The sequence below is a fragment of the Mesoplodon densirostris genome, chromosome 2 (assembly GCF_025265405.1).
Source record: "Mesoplodon densirostris isolate mMesDen1 chromosome 2, mMesDen1 primary haplotype, whole genome shotgun sequence".
Lineage (NCBI taxonomy): Eukaryota > Metazoa > Chordata > Mammalia > Artiodactyla > Ziphiidae > Mesoplodon > Mesoplodon densirostris.
Window position 1 is genome coordinate 23973491 of NC_082662.1, and position 13062 is coordinate 23986552.

The 13062-nt window shown below is 45.7% G+C and overlaps 1 protein-coding gene across 8 annotated transcripts in view; it reads left to right on the top strand.

The window, feature by feature from the left end:
• PTPRU (protein tyrosine phosphatase receptor type U) overlaps positions 1-13062 on the top strand; it is an 85163-nt gene that overhangs the window by 22768 nt on the left and 49333 nt on the right. For 7 of the 8 annotated variants that reach the window (XM_060089320.1, XM_060089324.1, XM_060089325.1 and 4 more), the window contains 3 exons: positions 58-232; positions 833-1126; positions 12625-12933. In XM_060089320.1, coding sequence (XP_059945303.1) covers positions 58-232; positions 833-1126; positions 12625-12933 — 778 coding nt within the window. The remainder of the gene's footprint in view (positions 1-57; positions 233-832; positions 1127-12624; positions 12934-13062) is intronic. The other variant, XM_060089326.1, reaches the window with a different exon arrangement.

Here is a 13062-nt window from a genome sequence, read left to right on the forward strand (position 1 = left end):
AGATCTGGACCTTTCTTCCCCGGCGCCCATGACCCATTGGCCCCTCTCCCCGCTCAGCGACAGAGCGGGGCACTGGTGCCCGCGGCCGGCGTGAGGCACATCAGCCACCGGCGCTTCCTGGCCACCTTCCCGCTGGCCGCCGTGCGCCGCGCCGAGCAGGACCTGTACCGCTGCGTGTCCCAGGCCCCGCGTGGCGTGGGCGTCTCCAACTTCGCAGAGCTGATCGTCAAAGGTGAGCTCGGGGACGCTTGCGGAGGGCGGGCCTCCGAGGGGCGGGGCGAGCGGAGGGTGGGGGCGCAGTTTCTACCAGGGGGCGGAGTCTTGTCAGGGGGCGTGGCCCATGGACGGGTAGGGAAGGAAGGGTTTGACCGGGGGCGTGGTCTGACCGCGGGGCGGGGCTTGCGGAGGGGCACAATCTCACCCGCGATCAGGTCCAACTGGAGGTGAGGGGATGTGACTGAGAGGTGGGCCCGCGTGGGGACTGGGTCAAGGTGTGAGCCCGGCGAGGCGGGATCTGGCTATTGGGCCCTAGGGTTGACCGGAGCGGGCAAGCGGTCAGTCCTTGGAGGCGAGGACTTGGGGATTCAGAAGGGAGTGAGGGAGAGGGTGTAGGCTGAGGGGTGAGGTCGGGGTCAGCTTTTGGAATGGGGAGCTTCTTAGGGCCTGGGGATTTAGTGGGGAGAGTCAGTCTAGTCTAGGGCTTGGGGGCTGCGTGAGGAGCCTGGGGGGACAGGAGGGCTCTTGGGTTTTTGGGTGTGGTGGGGTGCGGAGCTGAGGGCCAGGGATTCATAGCGGCATCCGCGGGCTCCGTCTCTCTCCCATCTCCTTGCAGAGCCCCCTACCCCCATTGCGCCCCCGCAGCTGCTGCGCGCTGGTCCCACCTACCTCATCATCCAGCTCAACACCAACTCCATCATTGGCGACGGGCCGATCGTGCGTAAGGAGATTGAGTACCGCATGGCGCGCGGCCCGTGGGCGGAGGTGCACGCGGTCAGCCTGCAGACCTACAAGCTGTGGCACCTCGACCCCGACACGGAGTACGAGATCAGCGTCCTGCTCACGCGCCCCGGTGACGGCGGCACCGGCCGCCCCGGGCCGCCCCTCGTCAGCCGCACCAAGTGCGCAGGTGGGTGCCTCCTGGCTCCACTCCCTCCTCCAGATACCCGGGTATGGACTCAGGGCAACCGAGGGGCGAAGGGTACATTCCGAGCGGTAGTATGGCCTCGATCTGTGCTTCTAAAACTTTCTAAAACATCGTGACCTTCCTTCAATCCTAGTTATGGTAAAGAAAATAATGATAGCTAACATTTCACTTTGTGATGGACATTTATACATATATTGTGTGTGTGTCATTTATTGACTTAAAACTCAGAACAACACCATGATCTAGGTAGTCTTGTCATACCCGTTTTACAGATGAGGTGTAAAATCTGTAACCTCTATACAGATCATTATTAACAGAGATGTTAAGTGACTGGCTCAAAGTCACACAGCTAGTAAGCAGCAGAGCAGTAAGGGATTGGAACCCTTGACCGGCTGTCTTCAGAATCTGTGTTCTTAATTCTACATTATATCATCTAGATAAAATAAACAACTAAACACCATAAAATAAAAGTGTTATTAAATTCTAGCTGGGTTCTCTTGTCTGGGCAATTGAGCCTGAAGTCTGCTTTTGCTTGTTTCAAAGGGTAATGCAGCTGTTACGAGCAATGGCACACCTGCACCAGGGGAGACTTTATTGTTTAATCAGAAGAGAAATTGACAACAGAACAATTTTCTTACTCTGTGATTTCAGCGTTTTTGTTGTTGTTGAATTTTTATTGAGATATAAAAGATTCATATGTGGTTGTAAGAAAAAATGTAAGAGAAATTTCCTTATACACTTTACCCTGTTGCCTGCATTTTGCAAAACTGTAGTGTAAATCACACCCAAGATACTGACATTGTTAAAATCCACAGATCTTATTCAGACTTCCCCAGTTTAATTTGTCCTGATTTGTGTGTATCTGTGTATATTTAGTTCTATACAGTTTATCACATGTGTTGGTTGCTTTGTGTATTTATCACCACAGTCAAGATAGTGAACCGTTCAATCAGCTTAAGGATCCTTCGTTGCTCTTTTTTTTTTTTTTTTTTTTTTTTTCGGTACCCTGGCCTCTCATTGTTGTGGCCTCTCCCGTTGCGGAGCACAGGCTCCGGACGTGCAGGCTCAGCGGCCATGGCTCACAGGCCCAGCCGCTCCATGGCATGTGGGATCTTCCCAGACCAGGGCACGAACCCGTGTCCCCTGCATCGGCAGGCGGACTCTCAACCACTGCGCCACCAGGGAAGCCCCCTTCGTTGCTCTTTTATATCATTTCTGTCCCTTCCTCTCCCCCCAACCCCTGGTTACCACTAATTTGTCCTTCATTTCTAAAATTTTGTCACTTTAGAAATGTTATATAGATAATGAAATCATACAGTGTATAACCTTTTGAATCGGCTTTTTTATTTGGTAACAGCTTTATGAGATATAATTCACACCTCATACATTTCACTCATTAGAGTGTACAATTCAATGGTTTTTAGTATATTCACAGAGTTGTGCAACCATCACCACAATCAATTTTAGAACATTTTTCATCTCCCCCAAAGGAAACCTTGTATTCTTTTGCAGTCCACCCCTCCCCTCATTTCCCCCTAATTCCTTCGGCTCAAGGCAGCCACTAATTTACTTTTTGTCTCTATAGATTTGCCTCTTTGTGGACATTTCATATAAATGGAGTCATACAATATGTAGTCTTTAGTGACTGGCTTCTTTCACTTAGCACAATTTTTCAAGGTTTATCCATGTTGTGGCATGCATTAGTATTTTTTAAAATAAATTTATTTATTTTATTTTTGGCTGCGTTGGGTCTTTGTTGCTGCACACGGGCTTTCTCTAGTTGCTGCAAGCAAAGGCTACTCTTCTTGTGGTGCACAGGCTTCTCACTGTGGTGGCTTCTTTTGTTGCGAAGCATGGGCTCTAGGCGTGCGGGCTTCAGTAGTTGTGGCTTGCGGGCTCTAGAGTGCAGACTCAATAGTTGTGATGCACAGGCTTAGTTGCTCCACGGCATGTGGGATCTTCCTGGACCAGGGCTCGAACCTGCATCCCCTGCATTGGCAGGCGTATTCTTAACCACTGTGCCTCCAGGGAAATCCTGCCACCAGGAAAGTCCCAGTACTTTTTTTTTTTTTTTTTTGCGGTATGTGGGCCTCTCACTGTTGTGGCCTCTCCCGTTGCGGAGCACAGGCTCCGGACGCGCAGGCCCAGCGGCCATGGCTCACGGGCCCAGCCGCTCCGCGGCATGTGGGATCCTCCCGGACCGGGGCACGAACCCGTGTCCCCTGCATCGGCAGGCGGACTCTCAACCACTGCGCCACCAGGGAAGCCCTACTTTTTATTGTTGAATAATATTTTGTTTTGTAGACATACCATAATTTACTTATCCATTCATTGGTAGGCATTTGCGTTGTTTATACTTGTTGGTTATTATGAACAGTATTCTTATGAATATTAAAGTACAGGGTTTGGTATGGACGTATGTTTTCATTTCTCCTGGGCGTGTGTGTGTATATATATATATATATATATATATATATATATATATATAGTATGGTAACTATGTTCAACCATTTAGAGAACTGCTGGACTGTTTTCTAAAGCGACCACTCCACTTTACATTCTCATCAGCAGTGTATGGGAGTTCCAGTTTCTCTACATTCTCACTAACACTCGTTATTACCTGTCTTCTGATTATAACCGTCCTAGTGGGTATGAAGTGGTGTCTCATTTTGGTGTTGCATTTCCCTGATGGTTAATGATATTGAACTTTTTTCATGTGCTTATTGGCCATTTATATGTCTTCTCTGTAGAAATGTCTATTCAGATCCTTTACTCATTTTTAAGTTCAGTTTTTTATTATTGAGTTGTAAAAGTTCTTTATATGTTCTGGATACTAAACCCTTTTCAGATATATTTGCAAGTGTTTTCTTTCATTCTGTGGGTTGTCTTTTAGTTTTCTTGATGGTGTCCTTTGAAGCACAAAGGTTTTTAATTTTGATGAAGTAGAATTTATCTATTTTTTCTTTTGTTTGTGCTTTCAATGTCATATCTAAAAGAACATTGCCTAATCCAAAGTCACGAAGATTTACCCTTATTTTTTTCTAAGAGTTTTATAGTTTTAGCTCTTACATTTAGGTCCTTGATCCATTTTGAGTGAATTTTTGTATATGGTGTGAGGTAGGAGTCCAATCTCATTCTTTTGCTTGCAGATGTCCACTTGTTCCAGCACCATTTATTGAAAAGACTATTCTTTTCCCATTGAATTGTCTTGGCACTGAGATTTGCTTTTTTGCTTATTGTAATTTCCTGGAGATTCATCCAAGTTGTTGTGTAAATCAATATTTCATTCCTTTTTAATGCTGAGTAGTATTCCATGGTGTGGATATACCAGAGTGTGTTTAACCATTTATCTGTTGAAGGACACTTGAACTGGTTCCAGTTTTTGGTTATTACAAGTAGAGCTGCTATGAACATTTATTTACAAGTTTTTCATGAACATAATTTTTCATATTTTTCTGGGATAGATGCCTGAGGGTACAATTAATGGATCATATGGTAATTGGATATTTAGTTTTATTGGAAACTGTCAGAGAGGCTGTATTGTTTTACATTCTCACCAGCAATATATGAGTGATCCAGTTTTCTACATCCTTGCCAGCATTTGGTGCTGTCATTATTATTATTTAAAAAAAAAATTTTTAGCCATTCTGAGAGGTGTGTAGTAATATCCTATCCTGGTCTTAATTTGCATTTCTTTAATGCCTTGTGATGTTAAACATCTTTTCATGTGCTGTTTGCCATCTGTATATCCTCTTTGGTGAATTATTCATGTCCTTGCCCATTTAAAATTAATTAATTAATTAATTAATTTTTGGCTGCATTGGGTCTTTGTTGCTGCACGCGGGCTTTTCTCTAGTTGTGGTGAGCGGGGGATACTCTTTGTTGCGGTGCACAGGCTTCTCATTGTGGTGGCTTCTCTTGATGTGGAGCATGGGCTCTAGGCGTGCGGGCTTCAGTAGTTGTGGCAGTCGGGCTCAGTAGTTGTGGCTCGTGGGCTCTAGAGCACAGGCTCAGTAGTTGTGACGCACAGGCTTAGTTACTCTGTAGCATGTGGGATCTTCCCGGATCAGGGCTTGAACCCATGTCCCCTGCCTTGGCAAGAGGATTCCTTTTTTTCTCTTTTTTTTATTGATCTTTATTGGAGTATAATTGCTTCACAATACTGTGTTAGTTTCTTTTGTACACCAGAGTGAATCAGCCATATGTATACATATGTCCCCATGTCCCCTCCCTCTTGAGCCTCCCTCCCATCCTCCCTATCCCACCCCTGTAGGTCATCGTAAAGCACCGAGCTGATCTCCCTGTGCTACGCAGCTGCTTCCCACTAGCTAACTGTTTTACATTGGGTAGTGTATATATGTCGATGCTACTCTCACTTCACCCCAGCTTCCCCCTCCCACCCTGTGTCCTCAAGTCCATTGTCTATGTCTACATCTTTATTCCTGCCCTGCAACTAGGTTCATCAGTACCATTTTTTTATTTTTAGATTCCATATATATGTGTTAGCATACGGTATTTGTTTTTCTCTTTCTGACTTAGTTCACTCTGTATGACAGACACTAGGTCCATCCACCTCACTACAAATAACTCAATTTCGTTTCTTTTTATGGCTGAGTAATATTCCATTGTATGTATGGCAGGCAGATTCTTAACCACTGTGCCACCAGGGAAGTCCCTGCCCTTGCCCATTTTCTAATTGGATTATTCACTTTATATTGTTGAGCCTTGAGACTTCTTTACACATTCTAGATACTAGTCTTTTTTTGGGTGTGTAGTTTGTAAATGTTTTCCCCTGGCTTTTAGCTTGTCTTTTTATCCTCTTCACCTGAGCTTTCATGGAGCAACCATTTTTAATTTTGATGAGGGCCAATTTATCAAAATTTTCTTTTATGAATTGTGCTTTTGATGTCAAATTTAAGAACTCCTTGCCTAGCCCTAGATCCCCAAAATTTTCTCCTTTAAAAAAAAAAAAGAAAAGTGTTATAGTTTTACATGCAAGTCTGTGATCCATTTTGAGTTAATTTTTGGATAAGCTACATGCTTAGGGTCGAGGTTTATTTATTTTTTGCCAATCAGTATTCTTAAGGGTTTTAAAAAGCTGATCCGGGAACCATCTAAAATATAGTTTAATGCCATATTTAGAGAGACCCTTGGGTGTTGGGTAAGAGTATTCCAGTGGAAGTTACTTTCTAGCTGAGTCAGGTTACTTAACCTCCCCAAGCTTTAGTCCCCTTGTTTTATAACATGGGAATGATAATAATCCTTACCATACAGGGTAAGTGTGAAGATTCATTCAACACATGTTTATTGAGTGCCTATTATGTGTCATGTACTGTTTAGTTGCTAGGGATATAAGACTGTGACCAAGACAGACAAAAGCCACTAGTGAGTGAGTTCCTCATGCCGGAGCTCTGCATGGACCTCACATTCTGGCGGAGGAGACAGTAAACAAGTGAAATATATGGATGGTCAGATGGTGACCAGGGCTGTGAAGGTTAAAGCAGGAAGGGGGATGGGGTGTGGGGGCAGGAGAATTGTCATTTCAAAAAGGCTCAGGAACCCTTTTGCTGAGAAGGGGACATTTGAGCAGAGACCTGAAGGAGGTAAGGGACAGTGCCATGCAGGAAGCTGGAGGAATTGCTGGGGGAAGGGGCATTCCAGGCAGACGTAATAGCAAGGAAGTCTGTATAGAGTGCTTGGCACGTGTGAGGAGCAGCAAGGAGACCAGTAGAACTGTGGTCCAGTGACTGAGGGGGAGCTGGCAGGAGAGAAGGTCAGAGTCACGCTGGGGATGTGGGACTCGGAGCCATTTTACGCTGGGTGGGCTGGGGAGCCATTGCGGGTTTGGAGAGCAGGAATGACATCACTTACTGTTTAAAAGGATCGCTTTGGTCCTTTTGTGGAGAACAGATTCCAGGAGGGCAAGGGGACCAGAGGAGAGACCAGTGAGGAGGCTACTGCAACAATTCAGCTGGGACATGGTGGAGGCTGGGAGCTGGGAGGAAGTAGTGGTGGTGGTGGTGAAAAGTGGTTTATTTTCTGGGTTTGTTTTGAAGGTAGAGCTAACTGCATTTGTTCATGGATTGGATGTGCAGTGAGAGAAGGAAATAGAAGTCAAGATGGCTCCAGGGTGTTTTGCTTGAGCAGCTGGAAGGATGGAGTTATCATTTACTGCGAGGGAGCTGACTGCGGGAGGGGCAGGTGTAGTAGACGGGGTGCCACAGATAAGGAGTTCTGTGCTGGAAATGTTGACTTTAAAATACGTATTAGATGTTCAAGTGGAGATATCTATCAGGTGGGTGGATTTACGAGTATGGAGTTCAGGGAAGAGGTTCGGGCTGCAGATATAAATTTGAAAGTCATCAGTAGAGACATGGTGTAGATGGTATTTACATCCATGACACTGGATGAGATCTCTTATGCTGGTGGTTCTCAACTGGGGGGTGATTTTATCTCCCAGGAGACATCTGCAGGGTCTGGAGACATATTGGTTGTAACAACTGGGGGTGGGGTGTTAATGGCGTCTAAGGGGTAGAGGAAGCCAGAGAAGCTGATAAATATCCCACAGTGTATAAACAGCCTCTTCAACAAAGAATTATCTAGTCCGAAACGTCAATAATGCTGAGGTTGAGAACCCCTGATTTAGTCCTTAGATTTTAGGAAATAAGTGTAGGCGGAAAAGAGAAAAGCAGTGAAGCCTGAACCGGGGGACTCTCCAGTGTTTTGGGTTAAATGCAGGTGATGGCATGCAAATGCATTAAATGCCTGTGAAGTATAGCGCCTAACACACAGTGAGCACTCAGTAAATGACAACTGTTGTTGCTATGGTGTTTTTAACTCTTCAAAGCCAGTTCTGGTCAGGTACTTAGAATAAAAGAAATCAGAGCCTGGAATCCACAGAGAATCTCTCTTCTACTCTCCTTAATGTACAGATGAAACCCAGAGAGAGGAAGGCACTTGCCTGTGATCATACAGTGGGTTAAGAACGCATGTTTTATGGTGACAGCTGTTGTTCGTTCCCATTTCACAGATGAGAAAACTGAGATTTAGAGATTTAGTCACTTGCCCAAATCTACGCAGTGAGTCTGTAGCAGAGTCAGAACCAAAGTTGGAATGTCCTGCCTTCCAGTCTAGTGTTTGAAACTACCACCACCATCATGACCACACCATCAGGAACAGCAGCAGCAGCTGCCATTGTGGGCTGAGTGCCCACTTTGTGCCAGCACTGCTAAACACCTTACATAGGCTGGCTGGGATGGGACCTGGGGCAGGGGCCAGGCAGACAGGATCCGGACAACTCACCCTGCCTTCTCTTCGTTGGCATCACCACCCCTCCTTGCTTAGGCGCCTTGGCCCATAGTTGTTTTGCTATTGGCCAGCTGTGTTGTCATCTCCCTGGTCCCCATGAAACTCCGCTCCCACAATATTATTTAATGTAAAGACAATAATATGACGTCAGTAGAAGGCATTTAAAAGAAATCACTCTAGGGCCTCCCTGGTGGCGCAAGTGGTTGAGAGTCCGCCTGCCGATGCAGGGGATACGGGTTCGTGCCCCGGTCTGGGAGGATCCCATATGCCGCGGAGCGGCTTGGCCCGTGAGCCATGGCCGCTGAGCCTGCGCGTCCGGAGCCTGCGCGTCCGGAGCCTGTGCTCCGCAACGGGGGAGGCCACAACAGTGAGAGGCCCGCATACCGAAAAAAAAAAAAAAAAAAAAAAAAAAAAGAAATCACTCTAAATCTTACCATCCTAGCCCAACAGCTGTTTTAGTTTTCCTGCCTTCTTCAAATCTCTGCCCACATGCCTACAGTACACATTTCACACCCTTGTCATTGGGATGTAGAAAGCATTCTGTATTCTGCTTCCTTTTCTTGGTGGTGTTACATGTGTTATGTTGTTTATAATTATGTTTATTGGCTCTAGGAGTCCACTGAGTGTCTCCATATGGCTGGGCTATTTGTCTCTAGATTCCTATTATTGTGAATAAGACTGTATTGAAAAATTTAGTGCTTATTGTGCTTTGTTTCCTCCTTGAGTTATTTCTTTCAGATAAGTAGTCAGGGGTGGTTTAAGAAAGGACTTTGACATATATTGCTTTAAAAATGGTTGCACTAATTTATACTGTTACTATAAAGGGTGCTGCTGTATAGAAGGGTGTATCTCACCCTTAGCGTGCACATATTAATTAATTAACTACTATAAGTTAGACCATCTCATGTAACTCTCACACTTGCTTTTCAAAGTAGGTGTTACTATATCTCCACCTTTTAGTCAAGGAACTTGATGTTCAAAAGGGGGTTAAATCCCTTGCCTGAAGTCACAGAACTAATGAGAGGTGGAGATGATAGGATTTGAACTCTGGAGCCCCCGACCCCACTCCAAAGGCCCTTCCTCAAGAAACAGTTAATGTCTCAAGGTTATTGAATCCTCCTTAACATCATTAAAATCAACACATTTTGGCCTAATTTAACAGATGTTAACTGTTAGCCTTCTTGTTTTAATGTGCATTTTGACCTTTGATCTCTGAGTAGCCTACAGCCATATGGAATTTAGAGAGATGGGGCTTTGAGGTCGCCAAGTTCTGTTTTGCCAGTGTGTGCTGGCAGCTGAAGAGAGTGTGTCTGGGTGCCAGATGGTTTTTGGAAACACAGAGAGACTCATGAATTCACACCCCTCAATCAACATATCAGCCTTTAGTCAACAAACTATTTGAGCCCCTAGATCTGCCCAGATTTGCTCAGGGTGGGGAGAGAAAGAGGAGTGAGCTTTCTTTTCAAAGACCCCTTCTTCTAGCCAGACGGATGGGGGCTAACACAGCTGTTGGAGAATGAGATACCCAGCCACAACCAGACCATCCGGGAATGTGTGAAGATAGAGCGGGGTGTCAGCCGCTACACCATCAAGAACCTACTGCCCTACCGGAAGCACAAGGGTGAAAGTTTCATCCTCCAAGTTAGAGGTTACCATTTTGTGCCCTGCAAAGTGGTTTTAAGAAACCTGAGTAGGTTGCCAGTATTTAAAAATCTGGAGATTTCACACACACAAATCGGAATTTCTGGCTTCTCTTAAGAAATGTGAGGATCTGGCAACCCTGAACCTGTAGTCCTGCATGGCGATATCACCTGGAACTGAGTGGCAGCTGCCCCTTTTGGATGGGACACTTACAGTCTTGTTGGTCATAGTCCCCACCCAGCCTGTGTTACCAGTTTATATTTAACGTTTCATGTCCTTCTCTAAATGCTGCCAGATGGTGAAGGAAGCAGTGCATTTTGGCCAAACCTGGAAGGATGGCAAAGAATGTGGAGCAGGTGTTCCCGGGGGTAGGGATGGTGTGAGCAGAGCTGCAGGGAAACGAGATCCACTCTCACTAGTGCAAATAAAGCCATGGTACTTGGCTTTAGTAGACATAGACATAGACATAGACATAGACACCGACATAGACATAGACACCTTGGGACAGGACACATTGGGCAGCCAGGACCAGAGCCAGAAAGTCAGGGAATAAAGCAAGGATCTCTGAACAAGATGGCAGAGTGAGCACACACAAAATCCTCCCACTCCTCTCCAAACACATAAGAACGATGGGTTAAAACAAAACTATATGGAAAACCATTAGGAAAATCTCTGTGGGCCAGGAACGGGAGAGAAAACACAAGTGTGGTAAGTGGGCTTGCAGCCGGCAACCCTCAGGCTGCAGTGAGCAGGGAGCCAGCCCTTTAACGTTTTTGTCGGGTGGGGATCTGGTCTGCCTCGTTTGTGGGGAGAAGAGAGCCAGGCTCTGTAAGAAGTCAAGAGGTGGGCCTTGCTCTTAGCATGTGCTGAAATCTCTCTTTGGTGGTCTGATGTATGACTGGAGACTGCCACTTGCCTGTGGTCCAAGGAAGGAAGGAAAGCTCCTGGGCGGAAACAAACTTGCATTGTGCTGTCCTTGGGACCAGTGTCTAAAGCTGTGCCGCCTACCCAGACATTCCCAAGTAAAGAGCAGCCTGATGTTTCTCTTTGTGTCATCTTTGTAAAGAGCATTCTGAGCAAATTAATCATATAAAAATGATAATAGGGTCATATTTAATGATCTTAAGAGGCCAAGCAGTAGTGCTTGCTTTCCTGTTCATTAAGGTGTGTCCTGAGGTCCTCTAACTGGGGAAACTTTGCAGGTGTCACAGAACCTGCACAGTCAGGGGGCAAGAGAGAAGAGGATCATTAGTAATCTTGGCTTTTTCCATCATTTTATAGATGAGGAAACTGAGGCCCAGAGATTTGCTTAGGATCACACAGCTGGTCAATGCAGATGCAGGACGGGTCTGAGCCCCCTGGGCTCCATCCTGGCTTTGCTTCAGAAGCCTTGATTTCTTTACTTATAAAATGAGGATAACTTTCTGGTTTTATGGAATCATCAAGAGGCTGTAAAGCAGAGTAATATACACCTCCCTTGTGTTGGGGTAGCTGCCTCTCCAGAGGCATTGGTGTGATTTATTTTTATTTTTTGGACAGTGAATTCCTCATGGGGAGGCAGGGTAGTGGTGGTTAAGAGTGTGGATTCTGAAGCCAGCCTGTCCAGGTTTGGATCCCAGCTTTACCACTTACTGTCTGTCTGACTGTGGGCAAGTTACTTATCTCTCCTGTGTGCCTCCATTTCTACATGTGTGTAACAGGGCTAATAATCGCACCTGTCTATTGGATTACAGAGAGGATTAAATGAGATAGAGCATTTTAAAGCCTCTGAACAATGCCTAGCACATACAAAGCCTCTAATAAATGTTAACAGCCATTATCATCATCATCATCATCACCATCTAACAGACTGTATTTCCCTTTATGCTTTGGCAGCCAGGAAACTCACCACCTAATTTGAATCTTATCTTTAACTCCACATAGAACCTAATGACATGCATTTCTATTTTCCTAACATTCTCTGGCATTATTTAACTTTGCCTCTCATTTCCCCCATCATCCTGACTTCTCTATACTATTGTATCGTATATATTACTATAAGCTGTTTTAGAACAAGTTTGGAATTAATAAATAAAGGAAAATACAGCAGTTGGTTGATTCAGACTGTCTTGACGTCCTCCATCATGATCTTGAAATAGGAGGTGAACTGTATTATTAAAAAAATTATAGCTAAAATTTTCGAGGGCTTGTTGTGTATTAGCCATTATTGCACATGCTTTGCATGTATTACCTTAAACCTCACAGCCATCCTATGAGGTAGGGCCTATTATCCCATTTTGCAGTTAAAGCTCAGAGAGGTGAAGCAGCTTAGCCAGTGGTTGCCAGCTGCAAGTAGCAGAGCCAGGATTCAGATGTGGCCCCGCCTGACTCCAAACACACTTTTACGCACTGTTTGCTCTTCTAGGGGGTCTCTTGGACTCTTGGGGGCAAAGGAAGGTTGATATCAGTCAGCTGAATGATGTTTTCTCTCCCATCTACTCTTCTTTTCCCATTTCTTCTACCTTTTTCTCTCTGCTTCCTGGGTTGCCCAGAGCCCATGAGGGCCCCCAAAGGCCTGGCTTTTGCTGAGATCCAGGCCCGCCAGCTGACCCTGCAGTGGGAACCACTGGGCTACAACGTGACACGTTGCCACACCTACACTGTGTCCCTGTGCTATCACTACACCCTGGGCAGCAGCCACAACCAGACCATCCGGGAATGTGTGAAGATAGAGCAGGGTGTCAGCCGCTACACCATCAAGAACCTACTGCCCTACCGGAATGTCCACGTGCGGCTCGTCCTCACTAACCCCGAGGGGCGCAAGGAGGGCAAGGAGGTCACGTTCCAGACGGACGAGGATGGTAAGAGGCCCCCTTATTCCCAGTGTCCTCAGTGCCTCCCACAGACGCTGCATGTCTGAGACTGAAATTGCTATAGGAAATTATTTGCTTAGGATTAAACCGACTGTGTAACAGTAAAGTAATGATACC